General features: G+C 46.8%; 2 protein-coding genes across 4 annotated transcripts in view; one reads left to right on the top strand and one right to left on the bottom strand.

The window, feature by feature from the left end:
* The first annotated feature begins 1895 nt into the window (after window positions 1-1895).
* CRH (corticotropin releasing hormone) lies at window positions 1896-3583 on the top strand. Of its 2 annotated transcripts, none has more exons than XM_035563161.2 (2): window positions 1896-2195; window positions 2551-3583. In XM_035563161.2, the coding sequence occupies exon 2, from the start codon at window positions 2566-2568 to the stop codon at window positions 3103-3105; it is 540 nt and encodes a 179-aa protein (XP_035419054.1). In that variant the 5' UTR covers window positions 1896-2195; window positions 2551-2565; the 3' UTR covers window positions 3106-3583. The 2 variants fall into 2 exon arrangements, with proteins under 2 accessions (XP_035419054.1, XP_050564704.1); XM_050708747.1 differs by having other exon boundaries at window positions 1912-2011.
* Window positions 3584-4902: 1319 nt separating this feature from the next.
* Window positions 4903-21514, bottom strand: part of TRIM55 (tripartite motif containing 55) — a 38498-nt gene continuing 21886 nt past the window's right edge. For both annotated transcript variants that reach the window (XM_050708925.1, XM_035569476.1), the window contains one exon: window positions 4903-5091. In XM_050708925.1, coding sequence (XP_050564882.1) covers window positions 4972-5091 — 120 coding nt within the window. In that variant the 3' untranslated portion in view covers window positions 4903-4971. The remainder of the gene's footprint in view (window positions 5092-21514) is intronic.

Here is a 21514-nt window from a genome sequence, read left to right as displayed (position 1 = left end):
GGGGAAACCATGGGCTAATGTGACCATGTTGGATTAGAAGCAAGTGTGCATGAGAAATACAGACCCTGCTCAGGGCCAGGGGTTGGGAAAAAGGTAAGAAGAACCTGGCAGGTTACACAGCACTTATGAAAATTGCAGGAGCTATCCTAGCCCACTCCTTTGCTGTATTTTCTGTCACTGTAATTCTTCAAGGGATGAAACTGTCTGCCTAAAGGGACCTCAGTAATATTGAAAATGATGAAAAACATAAAATAATCTGAGCCAATTCTAACTGGCATCAATCTTTTGGAGAGATGTAACTCTGTAACTTATTCAGATCTCACCCACAATACTAAGAAAAATGTGTTTGGATCAGAATGTTTCCTTCTTTATGTTTATGATCTCATTATTTTAAGAGGTTTTGTGGTCTTTAAGGGTATATTAAACCTATAAATGGAGGCACTGTGATAAAACCCACCCCGGAGCACATCTGGAGGGTTTGAGTTTAATAAGTGCCTCTTACATTCAACTGATTGAACTTAGTTCCTGCTTCTTTGAACCCCTTGTTCTCACAGAAAGCTGTGCTGACACGCTTTAAAAGCATACAAATAACGTCTGCTGTGACTACCTCCACAACATATTCTGCTCTGTTTTTGTTGTAATATGCTTTTCAGTTCATGAATGCCTGAGATAACGGAGGTAATGCAGAGACAAATCTCTGGTATTACTACTTGTTTTTCCATTTGTGTGTTTATGATGCACAAGATCAGATTCTTTGGCACTTCACCAATGACATCTGAGGCTGGAGGTAGGTATAACAAAAATTAAAGTGTATAGCGTCCCTAAGGAGATGCTCAGAACTGGGCTGTGGCCAACCTCATATATTAAGTGGTTTGAACTTCGTTATTTTGTTAAGGAGATGGATTTCAGATTCGTCAGTGATGTAGCGTCGATAACACAAGACCACCTTCCGCAGTCTGTTCAATCTCCTCACCGTGGTGGGACACGCACAAGTGCGTGGCCCCAGGCATTTGCAGTCTGTGCAGGGTAAAACCCGTAGGGTTTTCAGTGCAATTTTCCGATTTAAAGGGAAGGACATGATGACTGTTGCAAGTGAGGCGGTGGCGGAGCGGGACCGAGCTGCAGTGGCGTAGCTGGTGGGATGCAAAGGCTGAAGAAGGCACGTTGGGCGTGGAATGGGCGCTGGGCAGAAGTTCTTGCCACAAGCAGTGCCACCTGCTGAAGAGAGGACGGGATGGTGAGCGACCTGGCTGGAGATACTGGTGGAGTGGAGACCGAATGGTGATGGGAGAGCACTGCAAAGGGACCTCAAGGCGTGCAGTCACCCACGGAGGGGGCGAGCAGGGAGACCGCTGACCGGGAGGGCGACGAGGTGGGGAAGATCAGCGCGAGGGAAAACCCAAGGGTTTTCTCGCTCTCCACCTCGGCGAGAGGGGACGATGGAGAGGAAGAAGGGCCAGAAGCCAGGCGGGGAGGAGGCCGGGGGGCCACCTGCTCTGCCCGCCCCCCGGCAGCCTCACGGCGGGCGCAGGGAAGCGCTGCACCGCCGGCTTCCTCGGCAGCCCCGCGGAGCCGCCGGCCGGGATGAAAAGGACCGGGGAGGGGTGGTGGTCGTAAGGGGGGGGGTCGTCGAAGGCTGCCCGGGGTGGCAGCCCCGATGCGGGTCGGATCGGGCCGGGTCCGCGCCCGCAGCCGGCCGGCGAGTGGAAAGTTTTCCCGGAGTGACCTCGCATAGTAGGCGCCCGCTAGGAAATCTCATTCAAGTATTTTTGTCAATGGGGTTGGGGGGGGGGGGGGAGAGAGAAAAGGGGGGGGGGCACCCCGCTCCCCGTCCCCCGGCCCGGCTGACGTCACCGCAGAGGCGATAAATATCTGTTGATATAATTGGCCGTGAGATTTGGGGTTGCGATAGCGAAACTCGGCCCATCGGCGCTCCGACGGGCCCCCATGATTTATTCAGCAGTGGATCGGGGCACGCAATCGGGCTGTCAGGAGAGCGTCAGCTTATTAGGCAAGTTCTGCGTGATTCCAGGAGAGGGTCTAAGCTATAAAAATCCCGCGCCCCGGCTCTGATTAGGACCAAATCTGATCCCAAGTTCGCCACGAACCGGCTTGCGAGGGAGAGAGAGCGAGAGGAAAGGGACGCCGGGCACCGCCGAGCCCCGCCGCCTCCTGCCCTGCCGCCGCCGCCCCGGGTAGGTGCGGAGCGGTGCGGAGCGGTGCGGAGCCGCTTGCGCTGCGCTGCGCGGGGGCTGGGGCGGGAGCAGCCCCGGCCGCGCATCCCCGGGGGCAGGCGGCGGGGATGCGCGGGGGAACCGGGCGCAATTTTGAGCCCCCCGCGCATCCTCCGCGCCCCGACGGCAGCGGTCGGGCCGGGCCGGGGCTGAGCGAGGGAGGGCTGCGGGGCTCGGGGGGGCTCGGGGGGGCTCGAGGGGGCTCGGAGGGGCTCGGAGGGGCTCGGAAGGGCGCGCATCAGCACCGGGACAGCGGCCGCGCTGCGCGCCCCCGCCGGCCGCGTAACCCCTCGCCCCGATTCCGTCCCCGCTGCAGGTCCGGGCGCCGACCATGAAGCTCCAGGTGCTGGTGTGCACGGGACTGCTGCTGCTGCTGGTCGCCCTCCTGCCCTGCCAGGAGTGCAGGGCGCTCAGCAAGAGCCCCGGAGCCGCCCACGGGGCTCTGCACCAGCCGGATTTCTTCCCGCAGCAGCAGCAGCAGCAGCAAACTCTGCCCGTCCTGCTCCGCATGGGAGAAGAGTATTTCCTGCGCCTGGGCAACCTCAACAAGAGACCCGCCGGCTCTTTCTCCGCCTCTTCCAGCAGCAGCAGCAGCAGCAGCAGCCACCCACAGCCCCAAGCCTCCGCCACCAACTTTTTCCGGGCGGCGGTGCAACAGCTGCAGCAGCTGCCCGAGCGCTCGCTGGGGAGCCCCGAGGAGGGCGAAGGCGAGGGGGAGGCCGTGGAGAGGGAGAAGCGGTCCGAGGAGCCCCCCATTTCTCTGGACCTGACTTTCCACCTCCTCCGAGAGGTCTTGGAGATGGCCCGAGCCGAGCAGTTGGCGCAGCAAGCCCACAGCAACAGGAAACTGATGGAGATCATCGGGAAGTGAAGCGGCCCCTCCCCGCCTTGCCAAAGAGATTCCGCGGTTAGCACAAGAATAATTCCACACTCCGATGTACCATAGTGCTGCTCTGATGTCATCTCTTTATTTTTATATAGCTTTAAACCTAGAAGGGTGTACTCCGAACAGCCTCTGTCCCTTGACTAGCATGCACGGCCGCGTACCAAGTGCAGAAACACGAGTGTCGTCCGTAACCTCCCCTACCTTTATTTATTTCTCCATTTCCCAGTATTTCTAGTGGCATCGCTGCGTAGGGATGTGTGAGCATTGGAAGAAATGTCGCCGAGAAGCCAGATAACTTTCCTGGCGGGGGCAGGGAGGTGGGAGGGGGAATCTCTGTAAGCTACTTTAAATCCACTTTTTCCTGTAAACATTTTCACAATAAAACATCTTTTCAGCGCTCGGTCAATTTTGTTGTGTAAGAGAATGTTTAATATTTATATTTTTAATAAAAGCTGCAAATAACCATGGCTGGCTAGACTTTCTTGCCTAGGCACCCCGGGGCGAGCCCCAAAGCCGCCCCCGCCGTGCGGGGTGCGAGGGGAACAGAGCGGAGCGTGGTCCCGCACGGGCTCTGCTTTAGCCCTAATTACGATTAATTGCAATTAGCACCCCCCAGCAGCTGCAAACGGCCCCGGTCCCCGTGGCCCTGCCCGGACCTCACGGGGCATTTTGGGGGGAAACGGCCACGAAGCAGGGCTGCAGTCCCAAAGAGGCAGGGACCGGGGGTGGCCCCGCCAGGCTCCCCCGTGCCCCCCGGGGGCTGCTCAGCCCCGTCCCCGACGGTGCCACCCCTGCGGGGCGCTGCGAGCCCGGGGCCGGGCTCGGCTCCTTCGGCCCCTGCCCGGAGCCCGACGCCTGGTCCCTGCGGCGCTCGGTCCCCCCGGCAGCCGCCCGGTGTCCCTTAAGGGCTGCCGAGAGCTGGGTGACAAAAGGCACGGTGTCACCTTCAGCGCAGGTCTCCCGTGCGCGAACCTGGTTTGGCCGCACGGCTCCTCTCCTGCCCTGCAGGCCGGCGTTCGCCCTTCCCACGGCGTGCCGTGGGGCCTTCGAGTGAAAACCTGAAGGCACAGCCCTGCGCCACCTCACCGCACCCGAGGCGCTCCCTAGCATCGCTCCCACACATCCCACACGCTCAGAGCTGTCCCGCATGGGTGCCTGACGCGCACACACCTTCCTCATCCCTCCCCGCCCGAAATCCGTGCAGGTGAGCATCACCCGCTGCGGCTTGGCAGGAAAAGTGAGTGCAAGGGGAGAAGGAAGAAGCAGCGGCTTCCCTCACCCCTCCTGTGCTCGGCCTCTGCAGCATGGGATGTGCTGATGCATCTCGGGGACCGGGGACCACAGGTGGTGCCCAAATGTAACCCAGATGTGACTTTGGGGTGCCAAGGGGGTGGCAGTGGCACCGAGGTCACCCCACAGGCTGGACACGGGAGGGTACCGAGGGGAAATGCTGGGCTGGCACAGGATGCTCCTGGTGAACATCACAGCAGCGTTTTAGCTAACATCAGTGAAGCAGTTACACCTACACGGGGACGTGCCAAAAAGTGAGTGAATAACAAAACAGTAGCAGTGCTCATCCTGCAGCTGTAGCGATGCTGCTTTTCCCTTGGAAACCAGAAACTGGAAAACACTCTGATACACTGAAGTACAGCAATTTGTCCCCACGCTCCCACCCCTGTCGCGACTCTGTCGTCTCAAGGGCCGGGCACGATGTGGAGGTCAACTGAGTTCCCGGGAACGAAACCTGCTCGGATGTCCCTTTCCAGGCCAGCTTCTTTGTCGATTCCAGCCAGGCTGCCTGCGCTTGCGGTCCTTCCGAGGAGCACACCAGAAGCCAGCCGGAGTGAGTCATCATTCATTCAGTGAGTTCAACCAGGAGAAGGAGAAGACATGACGAGCCGGCTCGCCACCCCTCTCATTGCTCACGGGAGTTTCCTCCGCTCGTCCTTGAGGGGACGGTTCAGAGCCAGTCTGTAAAGGAAGGAGAGGTTGGCAAATGGAAGAGGAAAAGATGGGCTGCATTAAAATACGTCCGATTTCACAACAGGCAGAAAAAACAGAGTGAGGTGGGAAAGGGGGGAAAGGCAGGGGGCACGGAAATTTGGGGAGGCCAGCCGGACTTCTAACGCCAGAGAAGGCAGAGGGACTTTTGCCACAGACAGCGGTAGAGGAAGGATTGCGCTGTGTGAGCGTTGCACTCGTGCAAAGGGCTGAGCCCTGGTTTGGACCTCTGGAATATTATCGCAACGAAGGTGATAACTGCCTGCTTAGAAGGGATCCTGAGCCAGCTTGGCTTGTGTAGCTGGGTCTCCAGATTGATGTGGACCTAAGCCAAAAGTTATTGTCAGTGCTCTGCCACTCAAAGTGATCCTTGTTCTGCTGTCATGAAATCTGCCTTGGATGTGCTCTATTTTATTTTATTTTTCTTTAAAGTCTTTTAATAACAATTTCACTTCAATTTCAGTCAGACCAAGAACAGAAAATAAATAAGAGAGAAATATAAGCTTCTGATTCTACTCCCCAGTGTAGAATAAAGAAAACCCCGGGGAAAAATTTGCCTTTTATTTGCACAGGTATCCTACACTTGCAGTAAAAAAAGAAATCTGGACTGCATGTGCTGTACCTGCTAATAATTGTTGTTATATTTTAAAATTAGATGGACATTTAACAGGCCAGTATAACATACTGAAATATTTTTACTAGTTCCAACGTTTTCAGATTCCTCTGGCAGAGAACGAACACCAGCTTTGTGAGGGTAACCTGATTTGGTAGCTAAGGGATGCCTTCTGTCTTCATCGTTGTAACCACAATTTGACAAGAAATATAGAGGAATTTTTTTTCTCTATATTCCTATATATGTACATATATTATTGCACATTCTTAATATTCAAATAGTTGTATGAGCTTCGGGCCAATGCTGCCAGCCTTCTCTATGCAGGATTTCACCTTACTCTGGGAAGTTCAGCATGATCTCAAGAGAACCATTTGGTGTCAAGATATTACTCAGGAGAGGCAAAATGCCTGAGTAGTGCTCTCTGAATTTTAACACATTTCAGTCTTTTATACTACGCCCCTAAAGCAGAAAGATACCAAAGCAGTGGTGCTAACATACATATCCAGGAACAAACAAGGAAGCAGGGATGCTTATGAGGAACGGAAGCACGGGATGATGGTTTTCCTTAGCATTTTTGTAAGTACTCAGTATTAAAGTGTACCATAGGAATTAGTGAGAAGTGGTGGTGTGTTACGTATAGATTGACTACTGGGCTTCATTCCAGTTACTACCTGTTTGAGCATCGTGACACCAACAGACGAGACAGAATGGAGGTATGGAAAAGTAGCTCCCTATTTCTTTACTTGTATCTGATTAGATTTCATAGCTCCTTTTTTAGACCTAGATCCTCAGGTGCTCTGGACTGGAATAGCCTTACTTTTTCCAGTGAAATACTATCTGAGAATCTGATTTAATGTTGGAAATACGCACTGATCTTTGACTTAGACTCATATTTGCCAAGCAAGGCACCTCTGCTACTCACTGCAAAATACAGGGCTCAGATAGGATTTTTACGGACAGGTATCCTTCAAAAGAACATTATTTTTCCATGCTATCTTTTTAATGCGCCCTAATGAAAACACAAGTGGGGTGAAAAATCCGGGAGGAACAGCTGCCTACTTGAACACAAAATTCCTTTTTCAGCAGCGCTGGTGAGAAGGGTTGTTTCCCGGGCTTATGTGAAAGTATTGCAAAGAATCGGGCCCATGGGGCCAGATCCTCAGCTGGAAAAGCACGTAGCTGATTGAGTCCCGATTATAGAGATGTGACTCTCAGACCTGGAAAGTGCTGAATGCAAACCTTTCAGCTGAAATGTTCCAACCCAGATTACAAAAGTCAGGTATCAGCAGTAAATACATGGCTAGACTTTCAGAGTCATAAGGGGCTGTGTGCTCTCCAGATCTCAGTAAGTGCGGGAGCGTAGGTGGGTTATTAGTCCTCCGTGGTGTTGAAAATTTTGCCTTTTATTTTTGGAAGGACACCTGGAGTAGCTAAAAGTAGTTTTGAAATTGGTTGTGCAATTTTGCGCACCAAGCCCTCAGCAGCGTGTGTGACCAGGCATGGGGCTGACCCCTGTCACTCCCCCTCAGCCTGCAGAGGAATAGGACTGGTGAGAGGTTTAGGACATAATTTCCTGCAATTTCCTACTTTTTTTTACTTAAAACCGCAATTGTACCTTGCCATTTGTCTTCTTGTGCAAGATGGGCTTTCTATACCACTTCCACTTGCTATTCCAACAAGCCATTAGCCAGAAATATACATTAAACTAAGCTCAACTTTGAAGCAAAGAACGATCTATGGACTTAAAGTTAAGCAGCTTTTTTCATAGACTTTGGATGTAGCATATTAGAAGAAATAAAGCCTTGGTCGGGAAAGGTGACTGCATTCTCTTGTTAACCAGCATTGCTGGTGCTGCATTTCAAACAAAACAATCTTTGTCTACATCACTGACAAAACCGTGTTTCATAACGTGTTAACTCCTTCATACGCTGCTGAGATGGCATCTTCCTGTGTCAGCAAAACAGCGCCGGAGCTCCAGCACGTTCCCACTGGGTTTGGCTGGGTGAAGCGTTCTCTCCCTGCACCTCGCTGGACTCAGCAGGCTGCCAGGCTGCAATACCTCGATGCGCCTTTCCAAGAGCAATAACCCACCAGCACGCCCAGCCGGGAGTGAAGCAAGTGCAGAACTGACAACGGGGCTATTCCTTGGCTTTTCGGCTTGTGTTTTCACACCTGTGACACTTTAGTATTTGTGCACTCACGCAGTCACTGAGGTATGCTATCCTCATGTGAGGCAAGAAACCATCAAAGGGTGCCAGGAGAGACTCTTTCCACATTACTAAATACATTTTCCCCTTCCAGTGGCAGCTCACACAACACGGAGTAATACAGTGTGTTGGATTTTTTTTTTCCCAAAGATTTTACAAATCTTTTACAAAGATTTCATCTTTGTAAATATTATTTATTTATTTATTTATTTTTAAACTAGGAGGTGATTCTGCAAGGCAGAAAGCAGAAGCAGGTCCCCTCAGCATCAACAGGGTTTGGGCATCTGACCTCTCCATGGGTTCTTGCATCTCATCCCGGATCAGCTCCCTTCCCCTGTTCCTGCAGTCCCTCTCCACTGCCAGGGAAGAGCTTTCTGCTGAGCGTGGCTCAGCCCTTGCCACATGCCTTTCAGAGGTTTCAGATTCAACACTTCATCGTGTTTGTCCATTGCTGTTAGGTAACTGCTGTTAAGCTGCTACCTGAGCTTTATCTTAGTCTTGGAGATCTCATGGGTAGGGCTTGTTTTTCACTATACCTAGAATAACAAGTCCCAGCCCTCTATTTGGGTCCCTAACAGCAATAAAGAATAACTGAAGCGTTTACCTCAGATTACATTAATCACATTAGGCCAATGCTGAGAGAGTGCTGAATACTTACACTTTGATTTATATTTTCCCTTGTGGTGTCGAGTGACATCAGATGATGCTTTTAATAAGCACCAGGAATTTTCACCAGGCCAGCTCATGAAGCGGGGAGGGAAGCACACCCTGCATGACTGATGGTTGGATTTGTTTTCCGCCTAAGTGAAGTCCAGGCTGGAGTTTACATGCCAGCTCTGTGGAGGTGCTGAGCAACCACAACTCCCACTGAAAAATCCGTTTAGCACCCCTCAGCAGCTGGCACGCTGGAATTTGCGTGGATAAACAGTATAAGGATCTCGGGGTTTAGCAGATGAGTCGTAGGTGTTCAGCACTTTCAGCATTTGCTTCCTTAAGCACAAGCACTGGTTAAATCCGTATAGGGTTCGAGCAAAGGGTGTGGAGGGAGGAGAAGAGTGAGTAGACTGACTTTATCACAGCTTTTTTATTGATTAGGGCCCAGCAGTTATCCTATTTATGGTGTGGGAAAAACAGGCAGTCCAGGCCTTGTAGGTATTTGAAACATAATGAAGTCCACCCGCTGTTTTCTGCTGTGCCACTGCTAATCTCCATAGCCTTTAGGTACAAAGACTGGGACCCATATTACCAAGCTTTAGTCATCCAGAAGTGAGATATCTGGTCAGGCAAACTGTATTCATTCTCTCTAGTGGGAGTGATGAGAAAGGCACCACCAGAGGGTGATTTGTCCCCTCCTAAAAGAAGTGTCTATAGCCTTTTGTTGCCTTCTGAAGGTGCCCGGTTCTCCCTGCTGACTCCAGAGTCACTCTTGGTGACCAGGTTAGACTAGGTCTGGCTTTCAAATAATTACACAAGAAAGATTCCACCCAAACACCTCAGAATATCAGAAAACTGATAGAAATGACGAACTTTGATGGCACCATTTCTTTTTACAAGATCAGTGCCTCTTAAATTTATGAGGTAGGGATGAAAGGTGCAGGGTCTTTGTAGTCTTCTTCAGTTTGATTTTTGTTTTGACAATTTTTTTTTTACTTATTTTTGATGATTTCTGATACGGCAGGATCTGGAGAAACAAATTTTATAATGGACCTCTCAGAGGTCGTGTCACATCAGCTTGCAAGGAGATGTGAGAGCAATGATAGCTGAAATAGTTGTTTCCTCCAGTGCTGCAGATCACCCAGCAGTACCTTTTATCTGGCTTGAACATGACTAAATGATCAGAATTTTGTCTAATCAGTCCAAAAAACTAAAAAATGGTTACTGGCTTTATTATGCTGGTCACAGGAGAATAGATTATGCCTTTGCCAGCAAAGCAAAAATTACACACCTTTTCAAAAATTCTTACATTTTTTGAACAAATATGGTCCTCCATAGTGATTTTGAAGTTGAAGACTACTACTAGTCGAAGACTTTGTGCCACCTGAGTATGATATTTCTGACTTAGCGTTGAATTCTCCAAAACTGTATTTGCCATCTTGTGGAACCCCGGTCTCAGTTTTGACATTCCCAATGAGAAAGGTCTACATTTACACTGAAATTCACGAGGAGAGAATGGATGTGGCTTATTATAATCCAATATGCCCTAGGAAGGGGGTTTATTTCTTAGAACCATGTACATGGATACACTAGTTGGTTACAAAGAGCCCTCTCACACAGCTATATCAAAGTTTGCTGGAGCAACAGCACAAACCGAAGAAGGTTCTGCCCTTTGGCTCCCATCCACCTCCTCCTGCTTTCCCTCCATGTCTCACTGTCCATTTGCTCTGCTGCAGCTGTATGCAGGGCAGCGCTAAGAATGGGAATGCCACTGGGATGACATCAATTTGTTGTTGTTGTTGTTTTTGAGTTGAAGAGTGATATTTTTAACCTGGACCATTTGAATGATTTGATTCCAACACAGCCCGACAAGCAGCTGCATCAGCACAACTGCCATGCCAGTGGTGGCATCTAGGCAGGAATAAGAAGCAGGGTCATTTGGCAACAAACTCCTGTACTCCTAAACTACCTTTGATGCCAAAAAAGAAAAAAAGAATAAAACAAAAAAAAGGATCTAAACCCTTCTAGGTATGTGAGCTACGCAACGCCTTCACTGACTCCTTTTGATACAGCACAATCGCAACAGTGAATTTGTAAGAAAATATGGCTCTTGGAGGGAGAAGCAGTGAAAATACAAACTTCTTAATTCTACGGTTTCTCTAGCCTCAGAAAAGGAGTGAGAAATTAAAGTTAATTCCCATATTTTTTTTCTAGCTTGTTTAGAAACAACCCCCAGTGTTGACAAGAAGAGGCATGATTAAAAAATGCTAGCTGGTCGCAAAGCCATCACAGAATCTGTAGGCTATGTTTGTCTGCCTCAAATGTCAAGTGTTACACTTCTGGCACTCAACACTTCCAGGCAGCGGAAACAAAGGGAGCACAACAGGTTATTTTTAAATGGTTTAAACTTTAGTTCAAGCATTTTGTTTTCATATTTTTAATGCAGTCTAGCTCCTTCAGCAAAACACCTGGCAGCTGTCACATATATCACAACAATACTCTTTCAAGCTAAGAGGCTGCTTATTTTGCATGGATCTTTTCTTTTTATTAGTAGGAACCAACAGAATATTCTCTAAATAATTGCTACGATTACCTGCTACAAGAACACATATGGTGGCAGTCTAAATAATACGCAAAGACATATTGCATATTATCAATGGAGACAAACTCCATCAATCACAGTACTAGCTATGTCACTTTCTTAATAGTGGCTGACAGTGAATTTTAAAAGTATATTGGGAGCAAATGCTTTACTTCAATAGATTTTCCTTATATTACAGTTAACAGGATGTGGCTAATGTCTATTGCAATGTCTCTTGCATAATGACCTGGTGATTTGATGTCTTTAAAGCCAACAAATGTAGTTCAGAGGAAAACAGCCCAAATAGCTTATTTTGGTGTAGGGTTTGCACATCTCCCATAGGATACCAAGGTCCAGGCACTCGAGAGAGTAGTGAAAACAGTTTTAGAGAACGGTGTGAGAGGGTGGCTTTCTTCTAGCTGGCGGCTGGGAAAAATGAATTCCCTTCTCTCTGTAACCAATCTTTTTCACGACTCGAACAACAAAAAAAAAGCCAGAAATAAGACACATTTTCAATTTTTCACTCATTGCTGCACCTTATTGGAATTACTTTTTCTTGAGAGTAATTAATTACTGATCTGCATAAAAAGTAGTATCACTACTGACCAGGAAAATGAAGGAAACCCAAGAGGGGAGTCTTACAGACATGAATGTTAAGGCTCAGTCTTTCCTGGATTTATCCACACATCATTCTTTGTTGCTCTGATGGAGAAGTTTTTGAGGACCTCCTGATCCATGAGTCATCGATTCTAAACATATCAATGAGCCATCTATTCTAAACACATAATTTCTGCTGTGTTTCCAGTCCTGCTGGACAACTGTCTAGCAAAGGAAGAATCATCTTGAGAGGCTGCAGGAATAAGTGGCAAGCACTGGCCACCAGTGCCGGAAAGCTACTCATGGCTACCAGCTCTCCCCTCTTCCTCCTACTTCTGCTTCATCAGATAAGCAGATATTACTTCACACCAACAAATTAATCATGAAGTAAAGACCTTCCAAGAATGTCTCTGTGGTACTAACCCATCTAAGCCATGTTAGAGAAACTTTGCTATTAACTTTCAGGGAAAAGGAGCAGATCTAGTAATGGTTTAACGTCATGTTTGTCTCTCTCGTATATTCTTTCCTTTGAGTAATGTGTATTGTTGTAAATTAAAGCTTTTTCTTCCTCTGCAAATGGTATTTTTGTAGAGCCAATGAATGAGACACAGTGCCAGTTCAGACTGTGACTCACACCAGAGCTCCATTCACTGGATCAGATAACAGAACCAGCATAGCGGCGAGGTGTGTAGACACATAGCATGCTTTGGAGGTTGGAACACTGCTTATTCTCACATCACGAGTGACTGACTTCGTTGGGTTGGTGTGAGTGAGTGTGGGGTGAGCTGTCCACAGCTCACATTCTCTGAGAGACAAAATTACACTGATGGAGATGCAGGAAGAAAAGCTGCAACTTCAGCTCAAGCAACTGGTTGCCATTCCATAAAGTCACTGTGTAGCAGAAACAGAAAGTCTTTGCCACAGTTAAAACATGTCTCCTTCCTCGCCTGTTGCTTCTGCCCCTTTTCTTCTGTGTGCTTGTTTTTCCGTGTGTTCGGTTGCCCAAATCTTCTTAATTCAACCACAGCAACTGAACCTGGTAGCCAAGAAATGTCTCTACTCCAGTAATAATGCATTGCTCAGCTAGCAGCACTGTGACTGCCTGGGCAGATGTCTGTGGCATCACGTCTCACATCACAGTCTGTGGTCACCCATTATTAGCAATGCTGGCCTGCTCGCACAGTGCTTGGCCAACTTGTGTGCAAGGTATTAAATCAAGCTTCCTTCTGCCCATCTTGCACTGTTCCCAGGTGAAGTCTGAGGAAGCTGTGATAAATACTGCTCTTAAAGCCTCAGATTCAGTCACAGTTATTGACCTGGTTATTATTGGTGTAGAGTGCAGACCACAGGCAGCTGTCACCAGAACCAAGCTTGGAACTGACCTGCACCTGGGTGGACACAAATTCCATTAGAAAAAAAAATCTGTTTATCTTATAAAATGAAATTATAAAATTGCACATAAATATAAAGATGAAATGCATTTGAAAAAGTAAATCTGCTGCCTGTCATTGAAAAGCTCACCCTTACTGAGGGAGGAAACAACAGCCACCTTTCCTCAGTAAGGCATTTTGTAATAGAGCAAATCAAGCAGCAAGTGTGTTTCATCATGAAAAATAGCCACTTCTTCTGTGTGCAGAAGTGCTGAGCCAGGAGTGCTCTAAGAGACCAGGTCTGTTTATCAATCACCACCTCTGGTGGTTGAGATAGGCTCAGGCAGATTTTATAGGATGCTCTCTAAATGAAAGAGAACAATAGGAAATTTAGATCACTTATTCTCCAGCACTGTGAGATCCTCATTCTCTGTTCAGTGAAAGGAGAAGTAGGCGTGACATCTATGTGGGACATCTAAAGCCTCGTTTGGATATCATGGCACCAATCTATCTCCATTGGACAGAAATCCGGGATAACAGGCTGTCTGAATTAGTCACTAGTCTCTTACTTAATGACCTGAAGATTATTCTAAAGATGCCAGGAATAAAAACCACCTGAGAAGGGATCTAAGACTGAATGAGTGCTGTGTTTGATATGGCCCTCTCCTTCTCTTTGTTTCTTTTTGGATGTACACCAGCCATCCACCCTGCCTCTCCATGTCACTGCCGGGTGGGTGGGTGGGTGCTGCAGGGACCCATGCTCCAGCCCCTCGCCTGTTCTGCAGCCAGCAAGCCTAGAAGTGGCAGGATGCAGAATTCAAACACAAGGGCCCAGCTCTAGTTAACTTCTAATTACTGCCAGTAGGACTTTCACTATAGCTAGTCGGATAGGCTGGTGTTTAAATATTGATCCAGCTGGGAGGGTTCAGAGACAACAGGCACTGCTTTACGTGGTTGAGTTCACAGCTACACCGAAAGCCTGAACTGTCTCCAGGTAGCGGGATGACGACCGACCAAATATTTTACAAACAGGCGGCTTGTGTTGTTGTGACACAAATCGACCACAACATGATGTAAACCAGTAACTGCTCATCCATGATTAAGAAATACTTTTTGTTTACACTCCATTTTCCTTTCAAAATGCCTTAACAGTGAACAGAGTGAGCAATGCCTTGAGGAAGAGGCTTAATGGAGGTTGAATTCGGTATTTAAATGAGCTAGTTGCTGAAAGACAGCATCTAGGTAAGCCTGGCTTTGTATTAACTTAAACAGCAGAAATAATTTTGCCCACGCTGTCATTGTTGAGTCCTATTGCTAGTAATGGACTGAAAAATGAAATATACATAAATCAGATGGTACCTATGACTCACCAGACAAATCGCAGACCAGACTATTCAAGGTAAAACTTCAGGTGAAATATTTGCCACTCATATTAATTATGAGAAACTGTTGTCTGAAAGCTGGCCCTAATACGTTGCCCTTACGACTCATCACTGAATCACTCAGATAATTCTCAGAAGCAAGGGAAAGTGAGGTGTTAAAAGAGGAGCAATCAAGACTTCCCTGATTTTCTCTGCATGTGTTCACTAAATTAAGGAAAAAAACATCTCACCTTAAGCACAAAGTCAAGATGCAAAATGGAAATTTACAAGCAGAATTTGCTACCAACTAAATACCAGCCTGACTGGCCTCAGACCCGAACATTACACCCGAGTCCCAGCTCGGTTAGCCAACTTATGAAGAAGCACAAGCAGAATTTTGAAAATTAACTGAGGGTTTTGCATCTAAGGTCTGCCCTATATTTTAGCTACGGGTTGAACACTTTTTTTTTTTTTTTTTCACACGGTGAAATTTAAGAGACGTTTAGGAAGAAGCTTCAAAGAGAATTCAGCTGAGTCTTGCAGGCTAACTGCTTCAGTGGTCTTCTGCAAAAGGCTCAGCTTTACTGACAGTAGATGACCCATTTTTCATTCAGTCAAACTGGGCAGATTTTTTAAGCGTACAAGCATGAACCCATCCAGTCTTCTGCCTAAGATACAGTCCAAGTATATCCAGAGGTAGATGTTAAACATCAAGTAGCATTTTGCTCTCTGAACTCCCAGGCCTTCCACTAACACCAACTACAGTTGTTCAGGGGAGCAGAGAGCTTTTGGAGCAGCAGCTGGCTTCCTGGGGAGCACTGCCTGTGCTACCTCTGCTGCTGACACTCACTTCTGGTCCTGCTCTGGGGACAAGCTGTGGGGAGGCTGTGTTGGGTGGGCCAGAGGGGAGAGGGAGATGCCTTGCTTAGCATCACTCCCCCAAAATCCAGCCTTGTGAGGCTGTCTTCTCTCAAGCAAGCCATCCCCTCTGTGGGAGCTGTTGGCTTTAGGAGGGTGACATAGCTTGCTTACCTGAGCAGACCAGCAAGACTGAGTTTCCATTTCACAGAAGAGAGAGGAAATGGTTATTTGCACAGCCAGGCAGTCATTCCAGAGCAGCACTGCTCTAAAATGTAGACCCACACCTCTTAAAGAGCGATGGAGGAGCAGAGGCACATGAGCAATGAACACAGCCTGATCTTAGGCTTATTTTCATTTTAAATTGTCTTATTTCGTCCACGTTGCCTGCATATTGACATGACAACCAATTGGCTAAAGCTTAGCTAAATACTGACCCCACTGGCATGTGATTTAAAGCTGTCTTGTGGAAAAAAGTATGAAGGATCACCAGCTGAAACTGAAGCGTTCAGCAGCAGGGCAAAGACAGCTACGGTACGTGAATACAGAGAGGTCCGTCCCTATGGTAATTTTGGCAGATGGCATAAGGTTGCAAGCAAGTAATAGAAAATTTTAAAACTAATGAAACAAGATTAACATAGGCCATTCTATTAGTATTTCTCCTCCCAAACAGCTCAGTCCTGATTATATTTTATATCCTCATGGAATTAAAGCACTGTACTTACTGGCAGCAAAGGGAAATTAGATCAGAATATTGTTTGTGTATGATTAACTGCATTTCCTTTCAAACTGTGTGTGTGTGCCTGAGTCCTCCGGAACCACAGACAGACACTTCTCGATGGGAGATCTGAGCAACAGCCTATGGGGTCCAGCACTTCTCTGGGGTGAAATAAACTGGATAACCAGAGACCTAGGTGAATACAAGGCTTTCATAAACTCTCACAAATGTACATGATGTCACTGCGTGAGAGATGTTGCCTACGAAATTTGGAGTAGGAAAAAATGAACAAACCCTTCCTTACTTATGTATCCACTGCCTTCTACTTAATCAGACTTAAATAATTTGAGCAGATATAAAGTCTTGTGGGATCTGCCCTCTGCCAGTGACTACACAAGAAGGTTTTGCTATACAATACCCATCCCTACTGATTTTGGAATTCCTCTATTACAAGCTGAGGGACAGAGTGGTTCCAAACGTGAAGGCAATTTTAAGGATTACACATTCCTGGAAAGTGCTCCTACTGTTCTTGATGTGCACGGCTTTCTCCAGCTGTCAGAGGGCTGCACAAGTGAACTGAAGGGCAGAACTGAGGGCTAGCTTTTCAAGTTTGGTTGCCTGAATCTGGGCCGCAAGATGGGCTTGACAGCTGGGAGTATTGAGCATTTGCATTTGTAGAAGAGACAGATATTCAGCAGTCCTAAAAAACTGTCTTACTGCTAAGGGTGACTCAATGTATATCTGGAAGTCAGATTTACATGAGACTAAAGGTCCATATCTCCCCCAGGTGCACCAGTCCAAGGGTTGGATGTCATGAGCATTTATAAAGCATACACACTGTTCTTCATGTGTCTAAAGCTTCAAAACTATATGCCATTAGAAGCGTCCTCCAAGTGTAATGAGCACAAGGACACATGCCTGCGTCCTGAAATGCCAAGCAGTTGAACGAGTTTCTTAAATCTAACGCACAAAACATGCACTTTTCTTCCTATCCCACTTAGCCTGTCTTCTGAGACCAAACACATGAAGACAGTTTCAGACTGGGTAAAGGCTTGCTTCACCTCCCTCTGTAACTTGTCACACACACCATCTCTAAGCTTTCTTGTTTTTGTTTTGGACTCCGAGATCTGTTTCTCCTGTGCACTGGGATGGGCTGCTTGTTAATGCCGGTGCCATCCTCCACTAACACAGGGCTCCCCACGGGGGCGAGGCAGCGCACGGATCTATTCCTGCTCCCAGTGTTCCAATCATTCACCCCTGGCTGTCAGCCGCAGAGGCTCAGATTCACTGCACAACATCTCCCTAACTTCAGATGCTGAGCAGAGGCACCTGGGGTAAGAGCGATGTCACCTCAAACTCAGCAGGTGGATGTGAAGAGGGTGCCAAGAGCGCAGCAGCCACTGTTAGAGAGACGCCTCTCTTCCTCCATCAACTGCAGAAGCCGCTTGCGGTGACTATGCCCCTAAATTCCTCGCTCCCTGCAGTGGGATGTGTCTGTAGTGCGGAGGTCCCTTTGTGTGAATCACCTCATGCTGCCCCTTCTTGGACCAAGCAGGCTGTAAACCTGTGGGCTGCACCTCCTGCTGCCCGTCCTGACTGATACACCCTTCTGTGTGCCGGAGGGAATGTCGCCGATACCATGGCTCACAGCGAAGTGAAGTGACCCTTCAATAAAGTAATTGGGGGTATTAATAGGGAGAACTGACTTCTTGCTGCTCAAACACAAGGAAATCCCTATCGGTGCATTCTACTGAAATAGCCTGAAAATAAATCATATGCTGCTTTTATGACAGTTGTGCAGCTTCATATTATTATTATTATCATCATCATTATTCTAAATTATTATTACCGTTTTTATTTCCAGTAGTTTTGTTATTTGGCTTTCAAACAAAAAGAGAAAAGGGCAGTGACCTGATATTTCACATGACAGATAAAGACACATAAAGTGTCTAAACAGTCACCTCACTACACATGGGGAAGCAAATCATTTTTATGCAAATAGAGTCTGCGACCAAAATGTCTTTCTTCCTCACCTCCCTTCTATTTCATGATTAAATAAATCATAAAGCTGTCACTAGAGACCACACAAAAAGAGGTCTCAAATGGTTGAAATGAGAGGCTTCTGCATTGGTCTATTTTTAATTTCAAAAGGTATTTTGAATTAAAAAAGAAAGAGGGGAAAAAAGAGCATGATGCTATTCGCATGCCTGATTTCCCAGGAGTACAAGCAAGCTCTATGTCCTCTTGTAATAACATAACAAATTTTCAAAACCAAACACAAATGAATGAAAATTAAACGGTGCTCCGTAAATTTAATTGAGATTCACAGTGTCCGATGCTTTTCAAATTCAAATTACCACCAGACAGTGCAGCCTTTTGCATAACTTATGCAGATAAAGCATAGATGATAGCTTCTTTTTCTCTCTCTTTTTTTATTTTTTTATTTTTTTAAGGAGAGATAGACTCCAGTCCTAGTGCCGGAATTTTTGCACATAAAAGCTGAATAGTAATTTACCATTTTTCACAGAAGCACCATATCGTGTTGTACAGTGCTTAGAGTGCAGTACATAAAATGAGCAGGGAAAAACAAGCATTTTTGTATTGAATAATAGACCAAAATGTTTTTTTTTTTTCCTGTCATTAGAGTGAACGCTCAAAGGTAACTACTGTTGCTTTCTGTCAGAGGTCTTTGGTCTTCGGTAAATAAGATTAAATGCTCCAGTGATAACATAATTCTCTGCAGATCAGCCATATCACTTTGGAAATTGAATATAAATATATAGCTTACCTACAGAGGGTGTGAATTTGGAGCTGGAGGAACTAAATCATGGACCTTGTCTACAAAAAAGGAGCTACTCAAGAATAGAAGTTAAGGAATACTTAAGGTCTAACCTACAGTTCTGTTGTTTTCAGGACAACTTCACTGTGTAGTGAAGCTCCTAGTCCTTGATCTTGTAGATATCTCAGCTCTAATTAGTGTGATGTAAGGAAAAAAGCCTTTGCCTACAGAAAACCGTGTACTAGTCATGCTTTTTGCTGTGCCTCAGTATAGACTGGACCTTCTTAGTTTGGATCTACTTGGGGGCAAAAAAGGGGAAGAAAAGAAGAAAAACAGTATTCACAGCCTGCACTGGGATCCACGTTTTGGAAGCAGCCCCTCAATTTAGGACATGCCCGCTGAAAACCAGGGGATGCAAAATCCAGCCCTAGCTTGCTCAGCCTTATTGCTACGAAAAGCCCCTTTTCAAGACAATTTTTTTAAGCGCAGATACTTAAAAGCACACGCGCAGCCTTGGGTGGTATCTGTGCGACGGTAGTCCCATCTAGTGTGTCTGGTGAGAGTTAGCAGTGCTGTCATCTTCCACCCCGTGTCACCGCAGGCTTGGGGCACCTCCTTCCTTCTAGTGAGCCCTGCTGTGGGCACCACTATGCTCAGTTTTGGTGCTTTTTCTAGGGGAGGGAGCTGCTACGTTGTTGTGATTCACTGACAAAAGCACTGCTCATAAGCAGTGCTCTCGAGCCCACAGCTATGTCTCTGCATCCTTTAGGGGTAGTTATCGGGAGTGTTTGTAACCAAACAACCCTGGATGCTTTGAGAGGGTTGGGCTCATCCCTCACAGCGTGGGGATGTGTTTCAGGGCCACGTTGGATGGCTTGGGCTCTTCTCCTCGGAGGAGACAGGCTGCCTCCCAGTGTAGGGTTATTTGGTGGAATTTTCTTCCTGATGTTTACCCCTCTGATGAAAACCATCACCCTCCAGATTTTACTCCCTGATTTATTGGATTTAACAAGCTCAGCTTGTCACACCTCCCATCAAACCTCAGGGTCTCCATCCTGCTGGTCAACTGAACAGCAACTGAAATAAAAGCCCATGGACCTGAGGAAGTAAATTTCCCTGTCCATTTTGAACCAGGGGGATGCAATGTTTAACCATGCAGGAGTAAGCTGAAGGGTGGAGTTCTGAAGGTGAGAGGAAGAAATGTTTTAGGCAGCTTGACTTGTGAACCAGCATGATGTTTTTGGATGGGGGGGAGGGGGGAAAAAGGGAAAACTTCCTTTAAGACCATATAGGAACATCACCAGAGACACTATTTGAACTGTTAGTTAACGGTAAAATGAAATATTTCCTACCCATGAAAGAACAAATGTATTGAATCAGATTCCAAAGATGATGTAGTATGATAAGAAATGCCAAAAGTGATATGCAGAATGCTAACTCCTGTGAGAAAATAAGAAGAATGCTTCACCAGCATTGTCATAACACGAACTCGTCGTTACCACTAAGCTCAGAGAAAAAGCTCTGTTTCCACAACACTTTTCCATGACATTCTTTAAATGGAGCAAGGGAGTAAAAACAGCAGTGTAAGGAACATCAGCCAGGATTTTTGAAAAATCAACCTGTTTGTCATTTGAGAGTGGGTTGTGTCAAAGTCACATGCAGGAAGGAAACAAAGCTGAAGTTCACATACTGAAAAATGACCAGTGGCACGCGACAGAGGCCATTTTGCTCACGATGCAGACTCATTTCAGCTCAGATCCACAGCTCTGATGTGGCATCATTCCTCCACCCTGCCTAGCTTGGTCACTCCAGTTTTCCTGTTCTTCAGCACACTCTGCACCCTTCAGCTCCCCATGCTTTCCCATTCCTCCCCTTGCCTCCAGCTCAGGGACAATCCCATCCCCAGTTCTTTCTTCCCCTATCCCCAGAACCACGCGCTACTCTCCTCAACCTCCTGCTCCTCCCAAAATGTCAGTGTCACTCCTGATCCTAGAAAATATCAAGACACAGCACCCACAGATCCACACAACCCCAGGCACTGGCATCTTTCCCACTCGCTTGTTTTCACTCCCTGTACCCGGCCATGAAGAGAGCTGGGTACCACAACGCAGCTACGATGTGACTGGAAACCACGTTTCAGAAGTTTGGCCACACCAAACATTAGTTTTGCTCCTCTACTTGTTGCTGGTAAATTAGGACCCAAGGAAGCAGACCAGAATCAGGCAAACCCAGTAAGGATTCTACCTGCCTATGGGCTTGGGTGCCCATTCATTAGTGGAACTGATATAAAGAAACAGCAGCAACAGATTTCATTGTGAATTTACCTGCTTTTCCCAGCTCATTTGGAATATACTTGGAATATACTTAAGAAGACAAGGTCATAGAGGATTTGATAATTTTTAAATATATATATATATATTTATTCCATATTCTTATCAAACCCTGACTTGAAAAACAACTGCTGGAATTTGTGGGTCAAATTTTTCTCTTGTTATGACTGAAGTCACTGAGAATCCTCCCACCAAATTCAAGTGTCACTGCATAAAGCCTTCAGCTGACAGTTAAATGCCCTTTTTATCACATCTGTATGAAGTCTTTCTTCTAATTTTTTGCCCACCACATGATGATTTATTATCGAAGAGCTGCTCATGTATG

The sequence above is a fragment of the Cygnus atratus genome, chromosome 2 (assembly GCF_013377495.2).
Source record: "Cygnus atratus isolate AKBS03 ecotype Queensland, Australia chromosome 2, CAtr_DNAZoo_HiC_assembly, whole genome shotgun sequence".
In the NCBI taxonomy this organism is placed as follows: domain Eukaryota; kingdom Metazoa; phylum Chordata; class Aves; order Anseriformes; family Anatidae; genus Cygnus; species Cygnus atratus.
Note: the sequence above shows the minus strand (reverse complement) of the source record. Positions and strands in the feature narration are given on the sequence as shown.